Source organism: Theobroma cacao, chromosome 1, assembly GCF_000208745.1.
Source record: "Theobroma cacao cultivar B97-61/B2 chromosome 1, Criollo_cocoa_genome_V2, whole genome shotgun sequence".
Lineage (NCBI taxonomy): Eukaryota > Viridiplantae > Streptophyta > Magnoliopsida > Malvales > Malvaceae > Theobroma > Theobroma cacao.
The window spans coordinates 35611578-35638544 of NC_030850.1; the positions used below are offsets into that span (position 1 = coordinate 35611578).

General features: G+C 35.5%; 4 protein-coding genes and 1 non-coding gene across 6 annotated transcripts; 2 read left to right on the plus strand and 3 right to left on the minus strand.

Annotated features, from left to right (window-relative positions):
• LOC18614351 (spindle and kinetochore-associated protein 1 homolog) lies at window positions 8-2733 on the minus strand. The gene is made up of 9 exons (XM_007052069.2): window positions 2493-2733; window positions 2226-2350; window positions 1954-2066; window positions 1744-1834; window positions 1600-1667; window positions 1419-1524; window positions 1305-1334; window positions 926-1039; window positions 8-513 (listed from the first exon to the last, which is right to left on the minus strand). The coding sequence occupies exons 1-9, from the start codon at window positions 2587-2589 to the stop codon at window positions 436-438; spliced, it is 822 nt and encodes a 273-aa protein (XP_007052131.2). The 5' UTR covers window positions 2590-2733; the 3' UTR covers window positions 8-435.
• LOC18614352 lies at window positions 5342-6286 on the minus strand. Its single transcript, XM_007052071.2, has 2 exons — window positions 6046-6286; window positions 5342-5911 (listed from the first exon to the last, which is right to left on the minus strand). Exons 1-2 carry the CDS (start codon window positions 6166-6168, stop codon window positions 5618-5620), a joined length of 417 nt encoding a protein of 138 aa, XP_007052133.2. The 5' UTR covers window positions 6169-6286; the 3' UTR covers window positions 5342-5617.
• TRNAV-AAC lies at window positions 7842-7915 on the plus strand. The gene has a single exon. It is a non-coding gene; the product is annotated as a tRNA-Val (tRNA).
• Window positions 9093-11656, minus strand: LOC18614353 (autophagy-related protein 8f). 2 transcript variants are annotated; one of them, XM_007052073.2, is made up of 6 exons: window positions 11552-11656; window positions 11134-11183; window positions 10972-11027; window positions 9958-10010; window positions 9559-9677; window positions 9093-9451 (listed from the first exon to the last, which is right to left on the minus strand). In XM_007052073.2, exons 2-6 carry the CDS (start codon window positions 11168-11170, stop codon window positions 9363-9365), a joined length of 354 nt encoding a protein of 117 aa, XP_007052135.1. In that variant the 5' UTR covers window positions 11171-11183; window positions 11552-11656; the 3' UTR covers window positions 9093-9362. The 2 variants fall into 2 exon arrangements, with proteins under 2 accessions (XP_007052135.1, XP_017969533.1); XM_018114044.1 differs by having other exon boundaries at window positions 11371-11606.
• LOC18614355 (scarecrow-like protein 22) lies at window positions 18261-21417 on the plus strand. Its single transcript, XM_018114006.1, has one exon. It carries the CDS (start codon window positions 18850-18852, stop codon window positions 21037-21039), a length of 2190 nt encoding a protein of 729 aa, XP_017969495.1. The 5' UTR covers window positions 18261-18849; the 3' UTR covers window positions 21040-21417.

Sequence of the window (26967 nt, forward strand, 5' to 3'; positions counted from 1 at the left end):
TGGCAAGTTCTTTACTGTCATTTGCCACTCTTTCTACGGCACAGCCATCAAATTTGACGATAATGTACAGAAGAGAAAGTTGATAATTAACCAGCTATGACATTGCAAGTCAGATTCAGAAAGATTGAGCTTGATTTAAGAAGATGACAATGCTGCCTAAACAAAAGCAGCATTCCTCGTACTACAAACTCAATGCCCAATTATGTAAACCTAAATTCTGAATTAAATACAGGTGAAAACATCTTAAAGTGTGATGTACAGAGTTCTTTAGTTTTTGAACCATATTCCTAGAGATGGTCCCAGTAAGTTTTACCATTGCTCACCATGGACTCTGGATAGCTTATATTGAATCTTCTTCACATTTCAACATCAGTGCAAGTCCGAGACAAGGGAGTAGTACGAGATATAATTCAGTGTTCATAGAATTGAGGCAATTCATTGAAGCTTCAAAAGAATAATCACGCGATTATGTCCAATCCGAGTCTCACTGATGCGACCAAGGTGACGTAGGACCTGTCAAACAACATGTCAGTCTGCAAGCGTTTTCAACATGTTCTATATAAAACATCACTTGCATAGCATGACAAAAATGGAAGTGTCGCGCGATGACCATTAAACAGAGCTAAACGTACAAACAAACATGAAAATGGGTCACTTCCTTATTAACTATGAACCTTGTGCTGCACAAACAATCATAGATGGAGGTAGAATTCTTTACCCGTAAGACAAACCAGATGCTCTATTTGAAAATTTATCCCATATATCTTATAAAAAATATAACGAACTTAGCAGTCCTAGCTCACATACCATAAATCCATGCCTATTAATCAAATAACACTGCAAAACATTTATCATAATTAATTTGCATGCCATGGACGGACTTTCATTACCTAGCAAAAGACAGGAAGGGAAAGAAGGAACTCACAGTCAGAATGGCTTTTCCAGTGTTGTCAAGCTTCAATGATGGTCCTTTCATGTCACTTTCAAGGAAAAAGTGCTTCCCCTTTACAGCTTCTGTCGTTGCAATATCCCTCAGTTCCTGCATAACGCAACCTTGAAACTATCACTAGCAAATAACGGCAGTTAATAACTATGTTAATCATCAATGTGCTGCATGCCAATCATCTGAAACATAAAAAATGTGTCTAATGTTATAGAAGATTTTAAACAAAACATTAGTTCTTACCAGCACCTCTGATGCATCTCTTGATGAGATGTCATGGTGCTAACTTAAAAGAAAACGTATCATTCAGTGGAACAACACAGAAACATCAAGTGTTATAACCTGGTTAGGGTTCACTTACCAAAGCTCTCTCCCAAAGATTTTCCGCGAGCTTCATGAAGAAAGGTAATATGTTAGCAATGACAGCAAGACTATAGCCTCATAAATAAGCACTAAGAACAGCTTGAACATAAACCTTCTTTTTAGGAGCTGCAACAAGCTGAGCATTGGCCTCAGCATATGTTGCCATGTCATTGATAGCTGCATTGACTTTCTCGAGAGTGAGCCTTCCTCTCATGTATCTGCAGTACAGCAACCACTTTTATAAGGAATTTGTTGTAGCATCAAAAATTTCTGAAAATGAAAGACATACTTACGATGCCAGAGAATCCAGTTCACCAGAAGTTATGTACCATAAAGGTGGAGAGCCACGGCCCTTCTTCTCCTGCCATTAATGGAAAAATAAATAAAAAGCCCAACTTCAAAATCGATCAATTTTATTACTGTGGTACCAGTGAAACCTTTGGTAAAGCAGCAGGCTCCTCCTGGACTTTTGAAGAACCCAGATTAGGCTGCTGTCGTTGCTGCTGTCTGGAGGCTTCTGGTACGAAACTGAAACAAAAGGAAAGTTCAAATTCAATGTTTCTACGTATTAGAAAATGCAACTAAAAACGTTAAAACCGCAAAGTTTCCTGAATATATAATTAGAAAAGAAATATAAATGTAATTACCCTCTATCACCATCCAAATTCAATGTTGTCATTTTTTCAGGCAAATGTGAAGGAACATAAACAGACATACTCTGCAATTTCTTCTGCTGCCGCAGCGATGCAGCAATCAGTTTCTGAAATCATGACAACAAACTCAACTCAACCACAAATTTTCCAGTAATATTCAAATTAACTTAAACAAAAAATAAAGATTCCCCTATTTTCGAACCCTAATTTTTAAAAAACCAAACCGCTAATTGAGAGAAAGAAATGAAGATTTAGAAGTTAAGTACTTTGGCTTTGGGAATGGCCTCGGTTTCCTCACGCAACCGGTCTTTGATCGCCTGCACTTGCAGCTCCATCCCCTTCAATGCCGCATCGATCGCCGACAAATCCGTCACACTACTCGCAGGGTACACTGGAAATAGAAAGGCAGAATGTTAAGCTCACACTCCGGTTTCTGAATCGACGGAAAAAAAATAATTTAAATAAAAATTGTAACATAGATGCCGGGACCAAAAAAAAAAAAGGAAGGGGAACTGAATTTCGAGTTGACTCACTGTTCCGTGCAATAACGAGTTCTTGAAGCTCAGCGATTCGGGTGTTGAACGAAGACATCAGAGAGTCGAGAGATGAACCAGCTTGCTTAAGATCCATCTCTCCCTTGTAAAATCCTATTCTCGCGTACGAATGGGACCGATTGGTTTTGGTCTGTGATTTCAGGGATTTGAAAAAATTTGGCGGGAAAGTGGAAAGGATTTAGAAGCGGGAATTGCATTTACAGAGAAAACGATCGAGCTCAAGGGAAGTGGTTCCGTAAGTGGACAAGTTGATATCTGAGACCGAGAGATCCAATGGACCGGCAGAACCAGACTCCGGCCCAAGCAATCCTGCAAAAGTTTACCAGGTTAAGAACACGAGATTGGGCCATGCACTGACACCAAGTAAGAGCAAACTGCAAAATTTATTTTGGACTATGAAGTATATAATTATTTTTGTATTTTGATATTATTGTTAATATATAAATTTTACATAATATCCATAGATGAACTAACTGCTATGATTTCATTAATAAATAAATTTAAAAAGTTAAAAATCGTAAAATTAAAATATTTGTATTTGATACTTTGTCAGTGTAATGGATTTTGTGTATTATCATTTAATCACATGAGTTTCATCTCATAAAAATGTAAAGATAAAAGTTCAAAAAACTTTCAAAATAAATATTTTTAAAATTATGAGTATTTATTTTTTAAGATTCTCAATTTTAAATTTATCTAATAATAAGTTAGCAATATTTAGTTCATTAACAGTGCATTGAATCTAATTACACATCGATATTTTTGAGAATTTTAAAATTTTTATTTTTATACATTTATGAGATGATGCTTTTTAATTAAGTAATAGCGTATAAATATTATATATTGATAATGTATCAAATATAAACTCTTAATTTAATTTATTCTGAAAAAAAATAGGAAACATTCCGAGTCAACCATCCTTGTAATAACAGACATACAAAGAAAGATTAATATTTTAAGGGTTCAGTGTTATTATTTAATTGAGTTGAATTCAGCTAGTTTTCACTTTTCGTTTATCTACTTTGCCCCTAAGATGGGAACTCAGTCCAAATTGATGCACTTTATTTGATTAAATTATTTTCTCCTTCGACTATGTATCTTTACCTTTTAATTTTTCTTAAAATAAAGTTTGAGTATTACAAATAAAATATTATATATATATATATATATATATGTGGCTGTCTGGTGGGAACTAGTTGGTAAGCATATATATCATTTGGGAATGTCAAATTAATCGAATGTGGGATGTTTTGTTATACGTTGAACAAAAAAAGGTTATATATTAAGATATAAAAGTGATCATGATTTTTTTCATAATAGTATACTACTTTATTGGGATTTTAAAGGGTTTTTTTTTTAAAATTAAAACTGTAGTTTATTTGGTGTAGAGACACTCTTGGAAGTGATGCATCTTATGTCCCTTTTGTACAACTTTATCATAAACATACACATATTCTCCACATGGCTGCCCTCTTTTAAGGATAAATTTATACTGTTCTGATTAAACTTAAAGTAAATTTGGACCAAGTACTAAATTGGAATCAGATTATGCAAATTAAAAACACATTCTATGCAAAACAGTTATATTAATAGTAGAGATTATTATAAGTTAAATCAATGGAATTATAATATGATTTATCGTAAATTTTTAAAATATATATATCATTTTTCTTATAAAAAACACAGTTCAAAATACAAAGTTGAGATTATTCATATACAAGAGAATAGATTATAAGAGTTAGATTATGATTATGATTTTATTAAATTATGATATTGAGAATTTTTTGTGTATCTACACCATTCTCTTTTATACAACAACACAATTCAGAATTCAGTCAATTCAGCAATGTTGCATTTAATATGGGCATGACATATATAAAAATGCAGGGGAAAGAGTCCAGTCAATATTTTCTACTTATAAGATTATACTTAATTAATTCCATATCTAGTTAGGTGAAACACTTCCCTTGCTAAGAACACTCACCCCCCCTCCCGCCCCTTCTCTCCTTCGGTGTTCTGAACAAATTTTCAGTTGGTAGCATGTGCAACTGAAGATTCCAACTGTGGAAAGTGTAGAAACTGATCACAAAAGAACAACTGACATCGTGATAACCAGCCGACCTCATTAATGAAGAACCCAACCACTCGCATCTTAGACCTTACATTTATGCTCACCCATCAATGTCCTAAGATTATCTCTCATTTACTACCATCCCCCCCCCCCCCCCGCTTTTAATTCACTTCCCTCATCACTATCATCACCCTCAGTTTCCACGTTTTTTCTTGGATCAATATGATTCATGAATCTGATATTCAAAAACATCATTTAAGAACTCATTTGATAGTTACATTAACCGGCAGTTTCTCTGCAGAACTTGGTACGTTGCGCATTAATCAATGCGAAAGTCCTTTAGCCAAATACAGGAAGAAAGAGGGATCCGGTCATTGGTTTCCTTTGGGTGTTTTTTTAGTGAAACACACAGACAGAAGATAATGCAAGGGACCATGGGCATGACAACCATTAATATTATCACTCGCGCCTTCTTATTTGGACTAACGGGAAATAGAGAATAAAACCAGTACTGGTACATTCATTAATGGAAGAAATATATGCCCTGAATTGGTCTTGATTGTCTCAATTACCTAAACAAAAGCATGGGCGCTGTTCACACCATAAGTTGATATAGGCCGAATGCTTGGTTCTTTTTTGCATGCACATGTCGCCTATGCCGACACCCATTTTCTGCCTTTGCAACTCTCGTTGTGAAAGGCATGAGATCTTCCAGGGTTTGCAGGTTAACATGCTTGCTGGTTAGCACAAGAAAAGATGAATGAAGCAGATATATTTCTCACTGAGAAACATAAATATGATCCATGATCAATGTACATCAAAATAGGAGGAAAAAAAAGGCCTCGTAACTCATTTTTTGATCCATCAGCCTATGTTATATAGTCATATTATATAACTTGTTATGCCTATGCTGGGGAAAGATGAACATTTTTGAGCCCTAAGGTTTTGAGGCTCTATATTTTACAATAATCCTGGTAGTTACCTTGGTTTCTGGAACTCTCTGGACATTCAAAAAGGTGATCAATTCTTGAGCTCAGTTGTGAGAAGGAGGGTGTGTCTTTGGTGGTGAGTAATCCAGGTTAAAACCAGGATTTTTTTCACCGTGTTTCCTATGAGGCACCCGCCATGAAACTGAAACATTCGACTTGTTTGTTCGAACTGCACCTGAAGTTTTTTCTCTCTCATTATCTTTATGATTGGCATCAGCAGCAGCGTCCAGCTTTTGAGTGTCATCATCTGCATGAGACTCCTCGATGTTGTCTTCTTTGATGGATCCGAGTTCCTTTGACGAGGTAGATTTCACTTGTACTACAACTGACGTGTTCTTCTGCAAAAGACCCGAAGGGTGTTAAATAATAATAGCAGTAAATAACAAAACAGCAACATTGGAAAAGCAGAAGCAGTAGAAAGTTAGTGATGATGATTTATGATGACAATGATAAAGTATCTGATTGGACCAACCTTGATGGAGAAGTGAAGTTTCTTTTCAAGCCTCTTATTGTCAACTGCACCAAGGCGACGAGCACTACTTGCATGCACAGAAAGGCATAGAAGGAAAAGAAGAAAACAAGATGTGATTGACATGTTAAGGGAAAATAACTGCAAAGAGTCTGAAAAAAGATTCAAGAAAGCAAAGGAAAAATTCGTTTGCAGTGTTGGGAGATAGTATAGCTTATGGAGGTATATGTAGTAAGAGCGTTAAATGCAGGTATCCCAATAGACTGAAGAGAAGCTCTCTAGAACGTGCAGATGTATGGGTGAGAAGAGGTAAGAAAGGAAGATGAGATATGGGTGGCCTCCCTCTATGTCCTTCTCTTTTCACATTTCAATCAATTGGGTCCCAAGACACAGACCTCCCCCACCAGGGAAAAGAGAAGCAGAAAAACACAGTTTTCTTTGGAAATATATGGAAAAAGAGAAGAATGAGAAAGAGTGAAGAGTGTCCAAAAAAGAGATATTCTTTTGAAATATCTTTAATAAAGGGAAAATGAGAAATACGACAAATGAATTCAAGAAAAAGCTAATGCATGCCTAAGCTAAATTTGCGTCTTCCGAGGGACCCCGATTAACCCATGTCCTTTGTATGTAAGAGTTTGCACTACTTGCATTTGCACGGATTGTGCCTCCTTGTTAATTGCCTTTGCCCACCATTTGGTCTTGGAAAACTAAAAAACTGAATACTCTAATGGTAAAACTCAAAAGTGGGAAAGCCTTTTTAGATCTAAGTCGACACCAAAGATCTTCGAGAATGATGCAGTCAATGTCTGAAATGTCCCCCCCCCCCCCCCCCCCCTCCCCTACCTACCTATTCTAACATAAGAAAACGAGACTGCAATTCTCTTTTTGAATTGATACAAGAAGGAAGATTGGATCTTCGAAGCCATGGCAATCAGCAGACCAGCTTTCCTGCCGAAATGCCTTGTAAGCCTCTACGTTGACATGTTGAAGTTAGGGTTCCCCCTTGATCATGCCCTACAGGAAGGTTTTTCCTTTTCTCGGGAAAACAAACTGAACCAAATGAAACTTGTCTTTCCTATTGCAGTAGTTGTTCATGACATTCAAATATATGTGTAGAAGGTTGGAAAAGGACGTACTGCAACAAGTAAGTAATGAGTGTAGAATTTATGAAATCACAAATTTATCTTTGCTAAATCTTTAAGACCGATATCTAAACGAAGTGAGATCTTTTTGTGGCAAAAGAGTAAGTTATGAGCTAGGTGAATGAATGTAAAAACTTAGCAAGTAAGAATCCATCTCCCATAATCCATGCCATGTTTGATCAGATTTACTACAAACAAAATGGAATGACCTGAGCCTGTGAAGGATGTGATTGCACATGGCCGTCCAACATTAGCGAGTAGGACAAAAAAAAACAACGGATTCGATTGGGTTTGGGTCGATCGGGTGTTAATTGCTCGAAACATTTGTAACTTTAGGTGGGTCCAAATTATGAAACAGAGAAATACACGTGGGGCCTACAAAAAAATTGTGTGGGACCAAAGAAGAAAGAGGAGACAAGGGTACATGGACCACCTCCTCTTTGTTCAAGTTGCGCGAAACACAAAAAGGGGTCCCCTTAACCGTCAATACCGGCTATAGATAACACGTGGTAAGCACCCATGTGATCATTCAATTGCCAAGTGGAGTTGGGACCCCTTCCACGGCAGCCGAATGTCATTACATCCCATCCTTTTCGGTCCGCGACTGGTCATGGTCTATATGCAACATTAGTCACTTAAAGAACCATGAGCAGCGGTGGTGTCGTGGTGTAGTTGGTTATCACGTCAGTCTAACACACTGAAGGTCTCCGGTTCGAGTCCGGGCGACGCCATGCAAAACTTTTTATGTTTCGTCTTGCCATCTCTGCTCTTGCAGGTTAGCGGCTAGCTTCCCAAAGCAATGAAACATGCTGAGAATTCCTGGAAGTTTTACAGACCAAATCCTCACATTTCATGCTCAAAATAGAAAATCAAACATTAGTATATTTTTTTATTTAATTAGTTATGATTTCCAACATTAATAAAGTTAAAACTTTCTTTTTCTCGTAAATATAAATACTTGGCGTGGCCAGATAAACATTCTCATGCCGGAGCATGTATTTTGCGTTTGCTGTTTTGTTTGTATCATGCATTTTAGAGTTGAAGGTTGGCGGTCTCATGGGGGATGTTTATGTTTGTTGGGTTTGGGAGGGAGCGACGGCGGGACAGGCTCGGGTTCCGAGAGGGATGGGGATTCGGGTCAGGGGGCGTTGACAAATCGGCAACAATCGATATGTCTCGCAAAAGTCAAGCAGTCTCGGTCAGCTCGGGCTCCGTTGTCTGCACGGCAATTTTGGCTTTAATATTGTTCATACTGATCATCTCTTTTGCATTCATGATTCTAATCTGGTATTTCCCATTGCAAAGCTCACCTGTACCTATATATAGCTGTCTTGTGTCAGACAATTCGTTTGTTTACTTTATCTTTTTCTAGTGAAATCTAAATTCCGTCACAAGGATCAGAAAGTAAAATCTCTGCCATAACCGCCAACCCCTTCCACCTGGTAGGTTAAACAAACTGATACTAGTACTGAAGTGGGAACCTCTTTATGTCATGTCCGTTTTGACTTGCATCTGACTCTGAAGTCAATGAATTGATCCCCATATGTTCCTAGTTTGAAACTTCGACACCGTATGTTTGAGATTTCCAGTTCCGATACTTTATTGGCATCATTAATTCATCAATGACTTCCTGAAATGAAAAGAAATAGAGAATGGAATAGACCCATTCTCCAACTTCACCATCAGAAGATGAATCACTAAACTCTGAACCATGCCATCAGCCCATCTAAGCTGGCTTGAATTTTATAAAAAAGACATAGGATCACATGCATGCAGAGATGAGCAAGATTGTAGGTTAAGATTTCATAAACTTCGGATGAACTTAATTGCTTGTACTAGAAAAAAATGACTGCTAGTAAAATGTTTACGCAGAAGTTGAACATTGGATTATAAAAAAAATGCTCATGATTCGAGATGAAACACCTTCAAATTGTCAACTTCTGTTATTTCAACAGATCATCTTGCAAATAGACAATGGCAAATGCAGGAACAATGACACACTTCAATGAATTTTAAATTCTCATTGGTCTGACATGTTAGTCTGCCGAGAAGCTATTTACAGAGACACTATACACGTAAAGACAGAGAGGGTCACATATTAGGCATTATGCCACAATTATTTAATTATTTAATGGAAAGGGTGAGATAATCATAATAATAAGGCCACTGCATGATCTGCTAGCCAAATGTATTTTCCCCACTGTATGTAACATACAGAAACCCATCTTCATCCTTCTTTTCATCATAGATGGTGGACATTATCGCTCCTGCAATGTGAATAAAGCTAATTAGTCAGACAGTTGAAAAGAAAATGCGACGTATTAGCGATTTAACACTACTCAAAAAGAGAAAAGAAATTTGCAAAGTGGAATACCTGTTGGAGGGAGGACACTGTCCACAAATATGAAGATTGCCCTTTCAGCACTCAGTTTAATTCTCTTTCGGATTACATAGACAAACTGACCCACTGTCAAATCAGCTGGGACTAGGTATCTGTAAATTATTTAATCAAGTCATTACAGAAGTATCCTATAAATTTACTTCAATTGTGTTGAATATAATAAGCAACCCCTGTATTATTAGAGGCTCTTAAAAGTAGATTGCAAAGTTGTCTATGGAAGGACACAAATGCAGTCACACACTTGGTGGCTTCTAAGTGCCAATAAATGGTAGTAGTAATGATGGAAACAAGAAGGAATAGGTTTTCTAATAAAAAAATAATAATAAATGTTAACACCATAGCATGTAAACTTTGCATGAAACTGCTACTTACTTTTTCTTGTCAATGTTAGGAATATCACTTCTCTCTGCCTTCTCCACAATCACCTACAATGCACGATCAAATATCAAAAGAAGCACAATTGGAGTATCAAAGTTCACAATTGGACAAAAGGCCAAACATGCATAAACAGACTCAAGCAGTCTCCAATAAACCTTAACCGGCTTTAATATAAAGTCCTTTTCTGTTCATATTTCATTCCAAGATAAACATATCTGCCGCTCTACACTTTCAAGGGCTTGAGTTTCATGCTCTCTTTCTTCCTTTCTTTTAACGATTCTTTTTCATTTTTCCCCAGGGAGGGGTGAGGGATTTGACGCTAAGATTTAGTCTTTGTTGAGCTTTACAATGGGAAAGGTAAAGAGCACAAATATTCATTCCTTTTCCTGATCATTAGCTGTTCTAGTTTAGCCATGCCCAAAAGAGCAAAAATTTCCTTTTTTCTTCAGCTTAGAACGGTGCAGTTTTGCTGAAACCAAAGTTACACGACATCCATTCTATTTATGTAATCATGCCTAGACAGTAATGCTAGTCTTGTCAATTCCAATGTTCAAAAATTGCTTAAAATCCTCAAGCCACATCTCATGAACATACATTAAACATAATAAAACTTACATTAACGCAATAGACATCATTACCCTGCAAACACACCCATAAAAATCTATAACATAAAAAAAGTAATAATCCAGTCCTAAGAAGAGCATTGCATAACCAAAGCATTAATCAGGTACTGTACGTAGATAAGCGCTCTCTGTAACTTAGCCCATTGAATTATTTTATTGTAAAATTCGATGCTTAGTTCAAAACAAAATCAATTATATGATAAATAGAAGCTAAACTCATACCTAGCAAAAATTCACACCCAAAGTTAAAATGCATATAACCCTACATACACCAAGGGTACACAAGCCATGACACAATCAATATTATTCCTTAACATCAGCAAAAATAAAAAAAAATAAAAACAAGAACGGTGGAAAAAAGGCAAGGTTGAAGCTTAATTCTTACTGGAATTCTATCTGGGTATTTTTCCCTAATTCTTGCAGCCTCAGCACGCCTTTTCTCTGAATATTAAGAAGCCATAAATTAACAAACCAACCCAAAATTGCATAAGCAAACAATAGCTACACTGATAAAAGTAATACTAATACACGATCATCACTAACATACCAAAGTCATGCTCAATCTTGAAGCTGCTTTTCGTCATTGTGCTGATATCTCTGTACAACAAGCAGTACCCTAGAAGTCAACTAATACCCAATTTTCACACAATAGCTTAGACAAAAACCATGAAATCAAACAAACAAAACAAAACTTTCAACTTCATATTACTATAAAAGATAAAAAAGAATCCGATCATCGCGAATTCAACAGAAAAAAAAAAAACCCAAAATTCATCATACGAACCTTAATATTCGATTTCGATGAAACCAAGGACGATAATTCAAAGGTTTAATTTTCTTTTCTCAGCAGATATCAAAATATAAAATCGATGAATCGAGACAATGAAGAGTAAACCAAAAGGAAAAAAAAAAAGAGAAATATTTACGGATTGAATTAAAAGAAATGGATGAAGAAATCAACTGACCGACCGAACTTGCTGAGCTGTTTGTCTTTGAAGATAAACAAGAAAAAAGACGGTAATTGGAGTGAGATGGCAGATACCTCTTTATTTAATACAGGTTTGGGCTTCTCCTACGGTGCGGTTCCCCTCCGGTTCGGTTAGGTTGCTAACCAAGAAATGCCACGTCAGTGCTTTCCGGAAATTCGACTTTGTTAAATACAAATCTTATCCATCCATCTGTATGACCAAAAACTCCAATTATTGTTGTTGACTATGTGCCATAATTATAACAAAAAAAATAATCCCAAACGTAAGGGTTAATGAAATTAAAGGTAACTTAATCATTTCAATAATAATGAGGCCAAAGTATTGGAATGGGTTACTAAACCAAATGAATTAAAATTTAATTTATTTATATTTTATTATAATTTGTTTCACAATTAATATTTAATAGTCAAACTCAATTATTAATTCTTACAAAAATCTTGAATTGAAATCTAAAATTTTTTTTAAAATTTTTTATGTATATTATTAATAAAAATTAAATTAATAAATTAAAATTTAAAATTATATTTAAAATACTTAATAATTATTTTTTAATCATACGAGAAAAACAAATACTTTACATGTCATTCCACAATATAATCGTAATATTAGATAGAGTCATCATACAATTGAAAATCAACCTTTAGTTCAAAACCCTTATTAGTCATAAGATCAACTACTCGATTACCTTCTCGATAAATATGATTTACTGATACTTTCCTCCCACTGTCGATGTAACATTTCTTTAATTACTTGTATTAAATCTAGATTAATGCAAGGGTGAGTGAAAGGAGAAGTAACAGCTTGCACTTTCAATGTATTATCAGCCTATAATTTAATCATGCAAAAGCCTTTCTCCCAAGCTAGTTGAAGGCCATGGAAAACGACCCATAATTAATAATTATAAAATGATTATTTATAATAAAATTCATGCAGTAGATGCTTATGATTATTATTTACACCTTACATCGAATTCACGATAAATAATAAATTTACTATTTAAATTTTATTTAAATCTGATTATAATTTTTTTTAATTTTATTTTATCAAATTGAATAATATGATTGAAAATTGTGCATTGGAATCCCTACCAAAGTTGCTTGCAGCCGCTGGACTTTCCCTTCTTGGCAGCAACCGTGAAGTGGCAATTAGAGGTTGCGTCTCCTACTAACCCATTGCAACTGTTCTCGTGAAGATTTTATCCTCTCACCATCAATCAATTATGCATCGAAACAAAAAAGGGTGGCAATGAAGACGAAACCGGCAATCTGGCAGCAACACCTACCCATAAACCTTTCTATCCTTTTTTCCTTAATGATCCGAATGTCTGGAAAGCAACCAAAGTAAACCTTTTCCTCCTTTTAGAAATCTTATCTTCGGGAAAAAATCAATTTTTGCTATAAGCAAAATCAAATCTTAAATAAGAAAGTGTAATGAAAATTTAATAAATGTTAGATTCAATGCTAGTTGATATTTTTTATCCGATTAACATATAACATAATTTTATGATATAGTCATATGATAGTTAATGCGATCACATTTATGATTGTAGCAACTGTTATATAATGATGTCTTTAAATCATATCATATATCTCACAAGGAAAAAATATCAATAATTGTAGCAGTGTGTGAGTATTTAAGCCTTTTAATCATATTTTGTAAGCCCTAACCATGTTAATTGTACACATTGATCCATTGATTAATGGGCTCTGATTCAATGAATAAAAAGGCTCTCTTGCTAAGGATCTAAAGAATCAAGTGGACCCGTTCATTCGGACCAAAATTTTGGGCTCAAAATCTAGCAGTGCAAGGAACAGAAACAAAAAAACTAGGCCGGCTAGACTTAGCTCCTAGCTCAAACAATGTGAAAAATTAGAGGTGCACATACAATGCGACAAAAGGCAAAAATTCCCATATTTAGGCCATCCCATAACCAGCCATGGTCTTTTATTATCTAAATTACAGAACAGCTAAATGACAAACAAAAGGGGAAAGCAGTGAAATCGAGTGGACTTAGAGGCAGAGGCCCATCTCTGCCGAGTTCTTTTAGCTGATTTTCTGAGATTTTGTACATGTAACATGGTTTCTTTTGATCATATGGCGGGAGGCAGGGCAACGTTTGACAAAAAAGAGCAGGCAGGGGTCATCATCGACAGCCTGTTTTTTTATCCCGACAAGGCTATAACAAGTTAAAGATGCATTACATATTATCTTTCTTGCATATTTGTATAGAAAAAATTAACTTTTTTAACCTTTCTTTTTTTCACTCAGTATAATTCAATTGGTAAAATTTTTTAATTGTCAATTGTACATTAATAACTTTATAGTTTGCACCAAAAAAGTTGTTTGGGCTCCACGGATTCAACTTCACTTGCTATTGGCAAAAGAGTTCGCAAATAGAATCAGACTGAATCAATCGAATTTAATTGATATCATTAAAATCTAAACTTAATCTTTAATTATTAACTTAAATTAAATATTTATTAATATAATAATATCTCAAAACGAATCTGAATTAAAAATTCAAAATTCAACTAGATGAGATGGTTTAGTTTTCACAAATTCAACTTTTTTTATGAGTATTAAAAATGTTCATGAATCGAATCAGATTAAATTAATCAAATCTAATCAGTGATGGAGTCAAAATTTTAAGTTTTAAGAGACAAAAATAAAAAAATTAATATTTGAAGAAACGATATTATAAAATTTTTAAAAAATAAAAGTAAAATTTTAAAATATTAAAATAAAACAAAAAAATATAAATATTTGAAATTTTGGGAGCCCTACTAGCCCCCCTCCCTCTACCTCTTAATCTAATTGATATCTTTAAAATTTAAACTTAATTTTGAATTGTTCACTTAAATTAAATATTTAATAATATAATAATACGTCAAGACAAATCCAAAATTAAAAATCAGAAACGGACCCGAATCGAATGGTATCCCGGCCCGTGGACAGGTCTAGTGGCGACCGATGGATAAATTTCCGAGTATTTTTTTATTGCATGCAGAGTTTGCTGTTTCGTGCGGGACTTTAGAAAGTAGCAAAATAACTTTATTTAATGAATATAAATGCAAAAATCCCAATTGCCCCTCACAACTCAAACAGCAAATGCCAAAAAACCTTGTCTATTTTAATTAATTTATTTAATATCAGAAAAACATGGAATAACATGATGAAAGAGTTTGTCACCAACCAGAGTAACGTAAAATAAAAAGTCAAAGACACATTACAAAAAATAAAATAAAAATAAAAATAAAAACAATACCCCATGGAATTTGTATATATGCATGTATTTGAGTTTGTAAGTGCTTAAAAATTGATTGATCCGTGATCTAAATTGGCGGCGCTTGTGTCACGGAGTCGGCCCATGTATGGTTACCCGAACTATCATGTTCCATGTGGACCAAATGAATAATTTTTTATTATTTTTTCAATGTGTTATTTTAATTTTTTTTAATCATGGCCTGCCTTCACATCCAAGACGAAAACAACATATAAAAAAAATGGGTTTATGTAATATTTTTGGTAAGAAGCCTTTCCCAAACCTTGTAGAGGCTATCACGTCATGGTTCATGATTAGGGGTCTTCAAAATGAAAAAACAAAGCTAATTTACCCAAGAAGTTTCTATTATCCAAAACGCCTTGTGTTTTAGCTTTGCGACGGTGGCTTAGACTAGCAACCTTTTTTTACTTTGTGAGTTGCTTGAGATTTGGGGTGTCTTGAGAAGAGAGAAAAGAACTTGTCATCACCAAGCCCTTTTAGCCAACAAAAAGATTAGAAAAGATAGAGAGAGAGAGGAGGGATGAATTAAAATTTTTAGAAATGTATTAGAAATAAGAAAATAGGGAAGGGGGAGAGAGAAGAAGAGGANATAGAGAGAGAGAGAGGGATGATAAAATTTTTGAAATGTATTGAAATAGAAAAATGAAGGGGGGAGAGAGAAGAAAGAGGGAAGCAAAGGGCATTTTTTTTATTTTTATTTTTTATTATTGTCAATAGGAAAGGAAGTGTTGAGTTCGGTCACTTTACACTTCATATGAGAGAGAGGAAGAGGGGGGGAGTTGTTGTTGCCAATCACATGGGGGGAGGGTGATAAACAAAGCCTCCTCCCTGACATGTCCAAATCATGGATTTCCTAAACAATTCATGGCAAACCTAAGCATGTCTCCCCTCCCCACATTAATACCCAAAATTTCAATCTTGTCTAGACAAACAGACAGCCAAAAATACCTGCTCCCTACACTTCCTGTAATGACCCTTAGGTTTTTTCCATTGTTATCATCTCATATATTTTATTTCCACTTGAATACATACATTGCATTTCGTATAGACATATAATTTATATCTTTTATATATATATATACATATACATACATACATAATTTAATCATGGGTCACGGATGCAAATTTCGTGTTAATTTGATAATGAATCACACAAGCAAAAGGGAAGTTTATTACCCTTTTGATTTTCATGGATTATATGATCATTGGTTGATAGGGGAATTACATGCAATGCAATGCTAGAGGGGGAAAGTGACATTATTGATTCCAAGCAAGTGACCCTTAAGAACAAATATAGAAAAAAAAAAAAAAACTCATCCCAGTCCCAAGAGATGCAATGAGAAAACAAAGGGCAAATAGACAGCAACTTTGACTTTTTTCTTAGGTTAAAAGCACACCATATTAAACAAGGGCTTAAAAGAAAAAGAGAAATGTTTGTGAAACATGGTAGTTGAAAAAAGATAAAAAGAAAAAAGAAAAAAGGAAAACAATCAGAAGGATTACCCCTTTGTTCTAAATTTATGTCCCACCCTTTATGACTTGATTGAGTGATAGTAACACATTGCCTGCACACACCAATTCCATTTCGTCTCAAAATAATATATTTCGTAGATTTTATAAGTGTTACTGTTAAATCATTGACAAACTTTTTATTAATAAAATGACATGAATATAATTTTTCTTAATTTTCTAAGTCTCTAGACAAACAATATGATCGAAATGAAGTTAATAGATGAGATATTATGTTTTTTCAGTGGCAAACAATGAAATCCAAGCTTAGTTTTATCAAGGGTTTGAGGCAATAATTATTCTTTGCTTCTTAGTTTAAGATGGAAAAATTTCAAGCCGCATCTCTCTATGTTCTAAAAGTTTGAAGATGCAAACACACAAGCTAACCAATTCTAACCCCTAATTTTTTTTTTTTTGGGTTCAATGAGATTCCATAATTTTGCTTTTAATATAAATTATCTCAAGATATTTGATTCGAGTGCAAGAATCAAATCATTACTTACGTTAGCAAACATGATAATTTGAACTTATTCTTATAATGTTTGACTAAATTAGCAAAGAGAGTTGCTCCCTAAATTTGCCAAACCAATTTTATTGAACTCTTGGAAGAGCAGTTCAAGTATTCAAATATTTATCATAAACGAGTTATTTTTGTAAATGCAAAAACTAAATCGAGATGAGGCTTGATTGTTCATGCAAATAGATTCAAAACATCATATGGTATTTATTCCGTCTTTGAATATATTTTTAAATTTTTATAAAAATTAAGATAAAAATTTTAATTTTGATATATTATACATGAAAAATTGAAAAAATAAAAAGATTTAATATTTTTTAATATAAAAGAGTAGAAGAAATGAAAAGCAAAGTGTTATTTGTTTATTTAATCAAAGTATTATTCTTTCAGTTCCACCATGTGACGGTGGAGAAATGATTTTGGTTAAAAAATCATTAATACATTGGGTTTGTTAGCCTTAATTAATATTTTATCAATGCTTCAAGAAAAGCAACAAAAAATTTTTAATTCACACAACTTTATAATTATCCACCGAAACATATAATTACCCTAAATTAAAGGAACCATGCCTTCTTAATTACTCTTTAAATCCCATAATTTTTAAATTAGTAATTAATTAAATATTACATTGACAACTATACCCTTTCCTTTCCTAAAAATGACCTAATTTCTATGGCTATTCTTATTTTTTACCTGAACCCAGAAAATGACTTCTCATGCAAACCAGCCTCGACCCATTGGTCCACGAGGAGTCAAACCCACGACTTGGACTGCAAATTCAACAACTTTTCTTCTTAATCACAGCCGCACATTTTTACCTCAACCAAAATATCTCAGCCGTTAAAACCTTTTCTCGATATTTTCAATACCCTCTAAGGAAAAAAAAAAAAGAAAAAGGCCAGACTCATTATCTCGTGTCGTCAGATTCAGTTTCGAAAACCAGGCCAGCAGGGATCTGTTCCATTAAAATCCCCAAAAGGCCCTTTTCGGACCGAACCTAAAAATTTTGGGACAAAACATAAGGGGTATTACGAGGAATGTGAATAAATAACCAAAAAACACCTTCTGAGCCAGTTCACCTTTCCTCTGTATCGTTGGCCTCTGTAAAAAGAAAAAAATAATATAAACGATAGACAAAACCCCAAAAGCGACGCGCCTGGAAGAGGAGTGAGAGAGTGAAAGCGTGCTGATATATAGTCGAATTCACGCGCGGCGGAGGTGAGAGTAGGGTTGAAATGGACGACAGGAACCCTACCAGGGAGATAACTACGTCTACAGACAAAAGCCACATAAAAGAAAAATATACCAGTAAATTAGAATAATACAAAAATAAGAAAATAAAAAAAAATAGAGAGAGAGAGAGAGAAGAAAGAGGAAAGGGAGAGAGAGACAGGATGAGGGGCACTTTACCACTTTTATATGTTGCACGCATCCATAGCAGAAAACAGAAGGAAGACAGAGTACTAGTACTACAAAGGCTCAAGAAGAAGAGAGAAAAGAAAGAGAAGAGAAAAAAAAAAGAAGAAAAACCCAACCCAAAGTAAAGCCATAGAAACAAGAAGAAAGGAAAAGATGGTACCAAAAATGGGAGTTGAGGTTCCAATAACATCCAAGAATTGAAAGCAAAAGAAAGCGCAAGTAGAAGAAGCTGAGGTTGGTGCTTGAGAAGATGGATTTTTCTTATGTTCTTGAGCTAAGTCTTGCATGGTAGGAGGAATTCTTTTTTTATATATATATAGAGAAAGTGTATCCTCCAAAATTTGAGTTGGTCTTACTATAAAATTTGTCTCTTTTTTAACTTCTTCTTTGTAGTATTCAAACGAACCCATCTCTGTTTTTTGTTTGAAGTTTCTTCCTTTTTTTTCTCTTGTCTAACCGGTGGGAGGTGGTTTATTGGTTATTGGAAACTGGAGAGTTTTGGGTTCTTGGGTTTTTGGAGGGTACTTTTGTTCTTGATTTTCTTAGATGAAGGCCATGCCCCAACCCTTTGAGGAGTTTCAAGGGAAGGGGGCGTTAGATTTCTCTTCTTCTACTTCTTCTTGCTCAGATTCATCACTGTTACTCCAAAACCAACATCATCAACAAGAGGAAAAGTGGCAAAGCAACAACAAGGAAGGCTGCTGCTATGTGGGCAGTGAGCCCACATCTGTCCTTGACACTAGAAGAAGCCCAAGTCCTCCAACATCTTCCTCAACACTGTCTTCCTCTCTGGGCGGAAGCGGAGGCGGCGGAGGAGGCAGCGGTGCCTCCACGGACACCACCGTCGTGGCGGCAATTCCGGCTGTCTCCGGCAACAACAACAGCCAGTCCGTAGATATTGGAACGGAAAAATGTGGTTTGGGTATGGAGGATTGGGAGAGTGTGTTGTCCGGTTCTCCTAGTCAAGAACAATCCATTTTGACGCTAATTATGGGTAATATTGAAGACCCTTCCATGGGCTTAAACAAGATTCTTCAGTCGGGTGCTGGGTCTCAAGATATGGAGTTCAATGCAGGTTTTGGTTTGGTGGATCAAGGTTTTGCCTTTGAGTCCATTGCTAGTGGTGGCAATTTGGTAAGCAACAATGACCCTCCTCTTGCTGGAAGTTGCTCTGATTTTACGAGGCTTGGGACGGTTTCAACCCCAACAAATCCCGTATTTACATCTTCACCTCCCAATCTTTTGCCTACTCCACTCCCTCCTGGTGCCTTTCCACCACAACAGCAGCAGCTGCAGCCCCTTGAAGCTTTAGATGAAAAGCCACAGATTTTTAATCCCCAGGTGATAATAAACCAAAATCAAGCTCAGTTTACGCAAAACCCGGCTATGTTCTTGCCACTTTCATATGCTCAATTGCAAGAACATCATCTTTTATCACCACCACCACCAAAGAGACTCAACTCTGGCTCGAGTGCACCAAATTATCAGGTCCCAAGGGTTCCGTTTCCGGGTTCAGGGCAGGAGCTTTATCTTAGGCGCCAGCAACAACAGCTCCAGATGCTTCAGCAAAGACCAACAACAATTGGAATGGCAGCAGCAGCGAAACCGAAAATAGTTAGTGATGAATTGGCGAACCAGCAGCTTCAGCAGGCGATAATTGACCTACTAATCCAGGCCGCAGAGCTGATCGAAACCGGGAATTTGGTACTCGCGCAAGGGATATTGGCGCGGCTCAATCACCAGCTCTCTCCTGTAGGTAAGCCCTTTATCAGGGCTGCTTTCTACTTCAAGGAGGCCTTACAGTTACTCCTTCGTTTGAACACTACCAACAACACATCGGCTTTGTCCACGTATAACATGATTTTCAAGATTGGCGCTTACAAGTTGTTCTCTGAGATTTCTCCAATCGTTCAGTTTGCCAATTTTACTTGCAACCAAGCGCTTCTTGAGGTTTTTGAAGGGTGTAGTAGAATTCACATTATTGATTTCGATATTGGGTATGGTGGGCAATGGGCTTCTTTGATGCAGGAACTTGTCTTGAGAAGTGGTGGAGCCCCTTCTTTGAAAATCACTGCCTTTTCTTCTCCATCCACTCATGACGAGCTGGAACTCAGTTTCACACAGGATAATCTTAAACACTTTGCTAGCGAAATCAACATGGCTTTCGAGATTGAAAGAATGAGTCTTGAAGCCTTGAGTTCTGGTTCTTGGCCGTTGCCACTGCACTTACCTGAAAATGAAGCAATTGCAGTTAATCTGCCCATTGGTTGTTTTTCTAATTACCCTTCAACCCTCCCTCTGGTCCTTCGTTTTGTAAAGCAGTTGTCACCCAAAATTGTGGTCTCTTTGGACAGGGGTTGCGACAGAACTGATGTTTCATTTCCTCACCATGTAGTCCATGCCCTCCAATCTTATTCCGGCCTCCTTGAGTCCCTTGATGCTGTGAATATGAATCTTGATGCCTTGCAAAAGATTGAGAGGTTCTTGCTTCAACCTGGTATCGAGAAGATTGTCTTGGGTCGACATCGGTCCCTGGAAAGAACACCTCCTTGGAGGAGTCTCTTTGTACAATCTGGATTCTCTCCATTGACTTTCAGTAATTTCACGGAGTCTCAAGCTGAGTGTTTGGTACAGCGGACTCCAATTAGTGGTTTCCATGTGGAGAAGAGGCAGTCTTCACTTGTTCTTTGCTGGCAGAGGAGAGAGCTAATTGCTGCTTCAGCTTGGAGGTGCTGAGGAGTGGAGTTTTTAGATATTGGTTCTTTACCAATTCAACTTTGCTGCGAAGGTGCTTCAACCTTCATAACTTACTGCTTTTAGTTTCTGATCTTTTTTTTTCCGCTTTTTTTCTTTTTGATTTTTGTTGCCTGTGGTTCTCTTAAGCTAATTGTCTATGTGCCTTAGGCCCTATTGTTTCCAATCAAGAAACCAAACATTTTAGTAACTGGATGGCTTTGTACAGTCCTTTTTCTTATTTTCAGCCTCATCCTTTGGATTTGGGTACATCTGTGAACTGTTTTGGTTCTTTTTCCTGCGATTGTTTGTTGTACACTTGACAACAAGGCAAAACAAGTTTATGGGAACAGGAGAATGAATTTGACCTCATAAATTAAATTATCTGGCGCTTGCTTGTATGTCAGTCTTTCTCTTTTTAATCTTCCAATTGCTTCCTCAAGTCATCAACTCTCTTATATCATACAAGAAACCGTGGATATGGTACTTTCCAACTGTTTGTGAAATTCCTGAAACTTCCCAATCCTGCAAGTTTCCATCATAAATAGAGACCATGCTCTCCCTGCAACATAGAAAGGCTTTGAATTCAATGGTTTACCTCTCTGTGGAAAAACCATGGTTACATTTGGTTCAAACATTTTCTGCAATTCTCATGCAGCACCAAGGGAAAACTGATCATTGCTTTCAACAAAACTGCACCTGCCTAAAGTTTTTGGTTGGAAAAACCCCGCAGCTGAAAAAGTTTGTTAGACATCTTTCTGCTAGCTTTTCAACCGGATAATAATCCCTTTTGACATTCCTGATAAGCACAATAATTAAAGTGATAAGGTATGTTTAAGTTGGATTTTTGTGTTAAACGAGGGCTAAAAGATTTATCGGAAACTGCTGACATTGATGCTGAACCGTGGTTCATAGATTCATGGCACTTCAGATGGTCTTAAAAAGGATCCAATCCATCAAGATGTCCATTTTGATGGGTGCAATACATAATTAAACCTCATTATGTATAATGTATGATGATAGTTTATGCATGCCAACCCTTGTATAATTAATACATTGAGTTTATAATTCTTTTTAATGCCTCCCCCTAATGAGATCACATGGGTCTTGCACCATTGGACCCCCACATGATTAGTTTCTTTAAACTCTTGTCTCTCTTTTTTCCCCTCCTACCATGAAAGTTCTTCATTGATAATCTAACTAAGCTTTTCTTAAACAAAATTATAATAATATTTAAGGGTAAAGCCCATGTTGCATATGACTATGAGAGAGAGAGAGAAATTATTTATTTACGGAACTCCAATTTGTTCAATTTCTTAAGACTTGGGACATGAAATTAACCACCCCCATAAAAAGAAATGGTTTCAATGATGATTGATGCATATGTTTGTCTTAATTCTTATTCCTTTTAATGATAGTAGGTTGTTATTCTCAAAATACTGCAGAGAAATTTACTTTTGGACAACCTATAAATCCCTATGATTCGTTGATTGCTTTGCCTTAATTGATTTCTTACCAAATTCTTGAAACTTGTTTGAGTTGGGGTCAATGGTGAAGATGGTGACAGGGTAGTGAGTCTGCTTAAGTCTTCACCTTGTTTAAGCAATGATTAAGACGGGAGCTTGAGCTTTGTGTAAAGCAAGTCTATATCATTGGGCTAATGTAACAACTTCTACCACTATTTTAGAATTAATTGAATTTGTTAATTCGTTTTTTTTTTTAAATTAACCGATTGAGAATGACGGTTTATTTTGATTACTGTAATTGGTTTTGGGTGTCTAAATTTATAATTGAAATGTCTTTTTCTTAGTAACAATAATTTTCATTTTATTTCATTTTGTGACAAATTCCATATAAATGCAACTTGTTTTGCAAGTGGGGGAATGGGAAATTAGAGGAGGAGTTGCCACGTGCCTAGCATGTGGTCACCATTTTGGTTTTTTTTTTTTAGATTTTCTTAAAAATTCACAGCATAATTTTATTAAAAAAGCTTGAGCACAATAATTAATTAATATTACATTTAAACTAATCATTTTTTTATATATAAGGGAAAAGATTAAAATGACTTATTACATCATTTTAGGCCATGATATATCTAAACTATCAGCAATTAAATAAAAACATAAGAAGATATTTTTTATTTATATACTCTATCATAAAAACAAATTTTATTTTGCAATAAAATTCCAAATGTAAATACCTTTGATCCAAAACTATTAATCTTTTCAATTACTTATTTTTTCTATATACTATTTCTAATTTACTAAAGTTTCAATTCTTACATACTTAAAAATCTTAATTTTTTTTAAAGAGAAATTGTTTAAGTTATATATATATATATATTATTTTGATCCTTAATACTTTTATTTTCTTTCAACCATATTGTCTAATAATCATGTCTTAGATTTCAGTTAATGAGATCAACATTTTTAGCCTCCCATGCAAGGTTCTTCATGGCCCTTAACGAAAAAAAACGTGAAAACTTTATGATAAAGAATACTCATTCTTTTTATCAAAATATTATTAAATTCTATTAAAAATATTATTTAATACATTAATGATGAGAACTTATTAATTTTATAAATCAATTTATATGATTATCATGTATTTATTTAATAATTAAATAATTATTTTTTAAAATATACTCTAAATAAACACATCTTAATTTTTTAAATTTACTGAGCAAAATTTATAAACTCTATTTAAAAAAAGAAAAATATTAAACATTATTCAACTCGGATTATATATATATATATTCTCCAGGATATGATTTATTGTTTTGTATATGTTTAAAGAGTAAATTTTGAATTTTTTTAATTTAAAAAATATATATAACAGAAGCAATTAATTACTATAGAAGCTTTTCTAACGTGCAGCCTGCAGATCAAAGAAGCTTGTCCTAACGACCTTTAATGACACGTGGAGAACATGCATTGGTTAAAGCAAAAGGGCCCCAAAATCATCTGTTGAAATATTCCAATCAAGAAGTGCGCGGAGGCCCAATCCAACAATGGTGACTGATTGTCTCATGTGCTGCATCGTTTGGGGACAGTGAGATTGAAAATGACAACCAGAAATGGGATGGATATGTATCTCTGTGCCTAAAACGACGGGGCCCAGGATGAATGGTCGTGATCGTACGATCGAGCCACTTGTACGGAGGACCCAATACAAGACCGAGTGTAGATGAAGCCAGTCCAAAGATCTACGGACAGAAATGGAAGGCAGGGAGAAGTGGGCCCCTGCCCTTTTTCTTGCCTGAATCCCTGAGGTCTCGAGGCCAGTAAATGAACATGGAAACATGTCCATTTGCAGATCAGATACAGACCTTCCTAGTGAATTGTCTTTGTCAACAAAGATTAAGCAATCTTTACGGTCTGATCCATGCTGTTTCGGGAGAATCACCATCTGATTGCCCAAAGGTTGCCGCAAGGTGGGTGACATTGAGCCAAGGGGGAAATTCATAGATTTTGAGGATTTTTCTTTTCAAGGCAAGCTTTTCAATGCCTACTTTCCTTATCCTAACTAAACCATGGATAATCTCCCACCATGGCAATAGATTTCTTCACATTAATGATTAGACTCAAGACACTATTACATTTTTACCAAAATAGTGACCATGGGGTACTTAATCCAAAATTTCTCAACAACCAGTCATAACATTTGAGCTCTCTAACTTGTCCATTGATGAAAGAAAGTGAAAGAGATTGGTTGTGTACAATTATTGCTTGCATGTTTTGAGAGATAAGTGGTAATATTTATGAAAAGAGACGTTAATATGCTAACGAGATATGATGACATGATGAAATTCAAATGAAAACATCAACAAACATAATACGAGATCGATAAAATTTGAGATGAGAAAAAAAATGTGAGTATGAGTTTTGAAAAATTCTCTTGAATTGTTGTCCTTTTTTCATCCTATTTACCAGAGAGTAGAATTTTGAAACCTTGGGTCAACATTAGATTGACAAAAGGGAGCCTGAAAATGAAATTTCTCAAAGATAGTACATGTCAAGAACATGATTGAGTCAGTATGCCGGGACGTACTACAATGTTTAATACTTTGGCAATTGGAGGGTTTTGTACTTCAGACCAAGATCATTCCGTGTTCTGACATGGGATTTTCTTTTCTCCCTCCCCTTCCATCATAATCCAGAATTACTTTTCCCCTTCTTCCAAACTCTAGGTCATGCTAAGTTTCAAGTTGGTATAGCTTTTTTCTTAACTCATACGTGTACCTGTTCAATTCAACTACGTGTGTTCTTTCTTGTAAGTTATGACTTTCCCTGGAGATTCCATTTTCTAAACTTGGGAAAACTCTGAAAGGAAATAGAGTTTTAGCTAGAAACGATCGAGTCTTTATGATCCAAGCTAATGCTTTTTCTCAATTTTGGCAGTTCTCTTCTAAAGTTTTTATCAGGTATCAGATACAGATAGCTATCAATAATTCAGTATGTACTTAAATTACTGCACCAGTAAATCAAAAGGACCACCATTTTTACCCTTTCAAACTCATGCTGGAGGTGCCAAAGGAAGCCACGATTGGATATAACTGGTCAACTACGAGAACAGATAAATCAATTCATATGGTGAATCCAGGATGTCTCTCTTTGAAAGCGACGAAGGATCGGTGAATTACGTTGATGCTTTAATAACCAAGATTGGGAAAGGCACAGCTCATGGTCTAGGAACAGAAAGAATATTTTTTCTTACCCATAAATGGGATTTTAGAAAGACAATGTAGAGTCAATTTCAGGGGGTTTAAGGGCTGTCTTAAGTAGTAGTTAGCTGGAGCTCTTGCCTTCCACAAACTAAAGGGAAACCCCACATGAAAATTTTCTGGCCCCTCACCCCCACAAAGTAGCTTTCATGAAACAAAGACAAGTTCCTTACGAACCAAAGTGTCTGAAAGAAACAATGATGAGGATTAATACATAAGAGGCCTTAACTAGAAGAGTCATAAGGCGAAAATGAGCTGGTCTTTTAGCAAAAGAGATTGAAATTATGGTGATTAGTGATTGGAGTAACAATATATCTATGGGGTTCTTTTTTTTTTTGTTTTGCTCTTAGGTGCGTGGCCCATTTGGGGGAAGGAAAGGGAAAGAACATAAGCAAATGAATGGAAAAGTGGCTTTCCCCTTATCATTCTTGGATGGACCTGCCATTGTTGCCTTTAGTCACCTCAACAGTTGAAAGCAGATTCCAGGGAATTGAAGAGGACGCGAGAGAGAGAGAGAGAGAGAGAAAGGGAGCAGGATTTAGCTAGGCTGGGCATCTTCTAGATATGGAAGCCCATAAAAGTGGCACACTTTCTTTATATTTTTTTCTTTGAAGCTCTTAAAAAATCACCCTTCCCTGGAAAGTATAATGATAAACAACTTTTCATTAAGGAATTGAGGTAAGCACTTTTGTCTCGAAGAAGCCTCCTAGGAGTGAGGGATTCAGTTTTTATGTTTTTTGGAAGAACAAAGATATGCTAGAGACTCGAGACATTTGCCAGCTTTTGTCCTCTTCAAAGTTCAAAACATGTTTTGGTGGGTCACTAACCCAAAGCCTAATCCTGTAATTCAACCACCATTTCCTGTGCATCTTAACCCACAATCACCTTGTAAAACTTTCATTTTTCTTTTCTAGAGCTTACAAAATGCATAGAAAAAAACACACAAATGGGTCCCCTCTTTGCATGGGTAAAGAATATCGAAAAGGTTGAAAAAGGAAAAATACCAGCAATCCAATTACCCTGCATTGGTGCTTTGGAATGCTGAAAATCTTCTTCAGATGGGCCAAAACAAAGTTTATTAGGGTTAATTACAAGAGTATATACTATTCTTTATTGTTATTTTATTACTTAATCATGATTCTCAAATCATCAACCAGATCTTTTTTCCCACAAAGATACATATGCCACAGTGATAATATTGTTATTAA

Coding starts and splice junctions, on each gene's coding strand:
- LOC18614351 (XM_007052069.2), bottom strand. CDS start 2,589: ATGGATCTTAAGCAAGCTGGTTCATCTCTCGACTCTCTGATGTCTTCG. Junction 1,835..1,953: donor AATTTGGATGGTGATAGAGG/GTAATTACATTT, acceptor CTTTTGTTTCAG/TTTCGTACCAGAAGCCTCCA. Junction 1,335..1,418: donor TTGCAGCTCCTAAAAAGAAG/GTTTATGTTCAA, acceptor TTCTTCATGAAG/CTCGCGGAAAATCTTTGGGA.
- LOC18614352 (XM_007052071.2), bottom strand. CDS start 6,168: ATGTCAATCACATCTTGTTTTCTTCTTTTCCTTCTATGCCTTTCTGTG. Junction 5,912..6,045: donor AACTTCACTTCTCCATCAAG/GTTGGTCCAATC, acceptor GGTCTTTTGCAG/AAGAACACGTCAGTTGTAGT.
- LOC18614353 (XM_007052073.2), bottom strand. CDS start 11,170: ATGACGAAAAGCAGCTTCAAGATTGAGCATGACTTTG. Junction 11,028..11,133: donor CAAGATTGAGCATGACTTTG/GTATGTTAGTGA, acceptor CTTAATATTCAG/AGAAAAGGCGTGCTGAGGCT. Junction 10,011..10,971: donor AATACCCAGATAGAATTCCA/GTAAGAATTAAG, acceptor CGTGCATTGTAG/GTGATTGTGGAGAAGGCAGA.
- LOC18614355 (XM_018114006.1), top strand. CDS start 18,850: ATGAAGGCCATGCCCCAACCCTTTGAGGAGTTTCAAGGGAAGGGGGCG.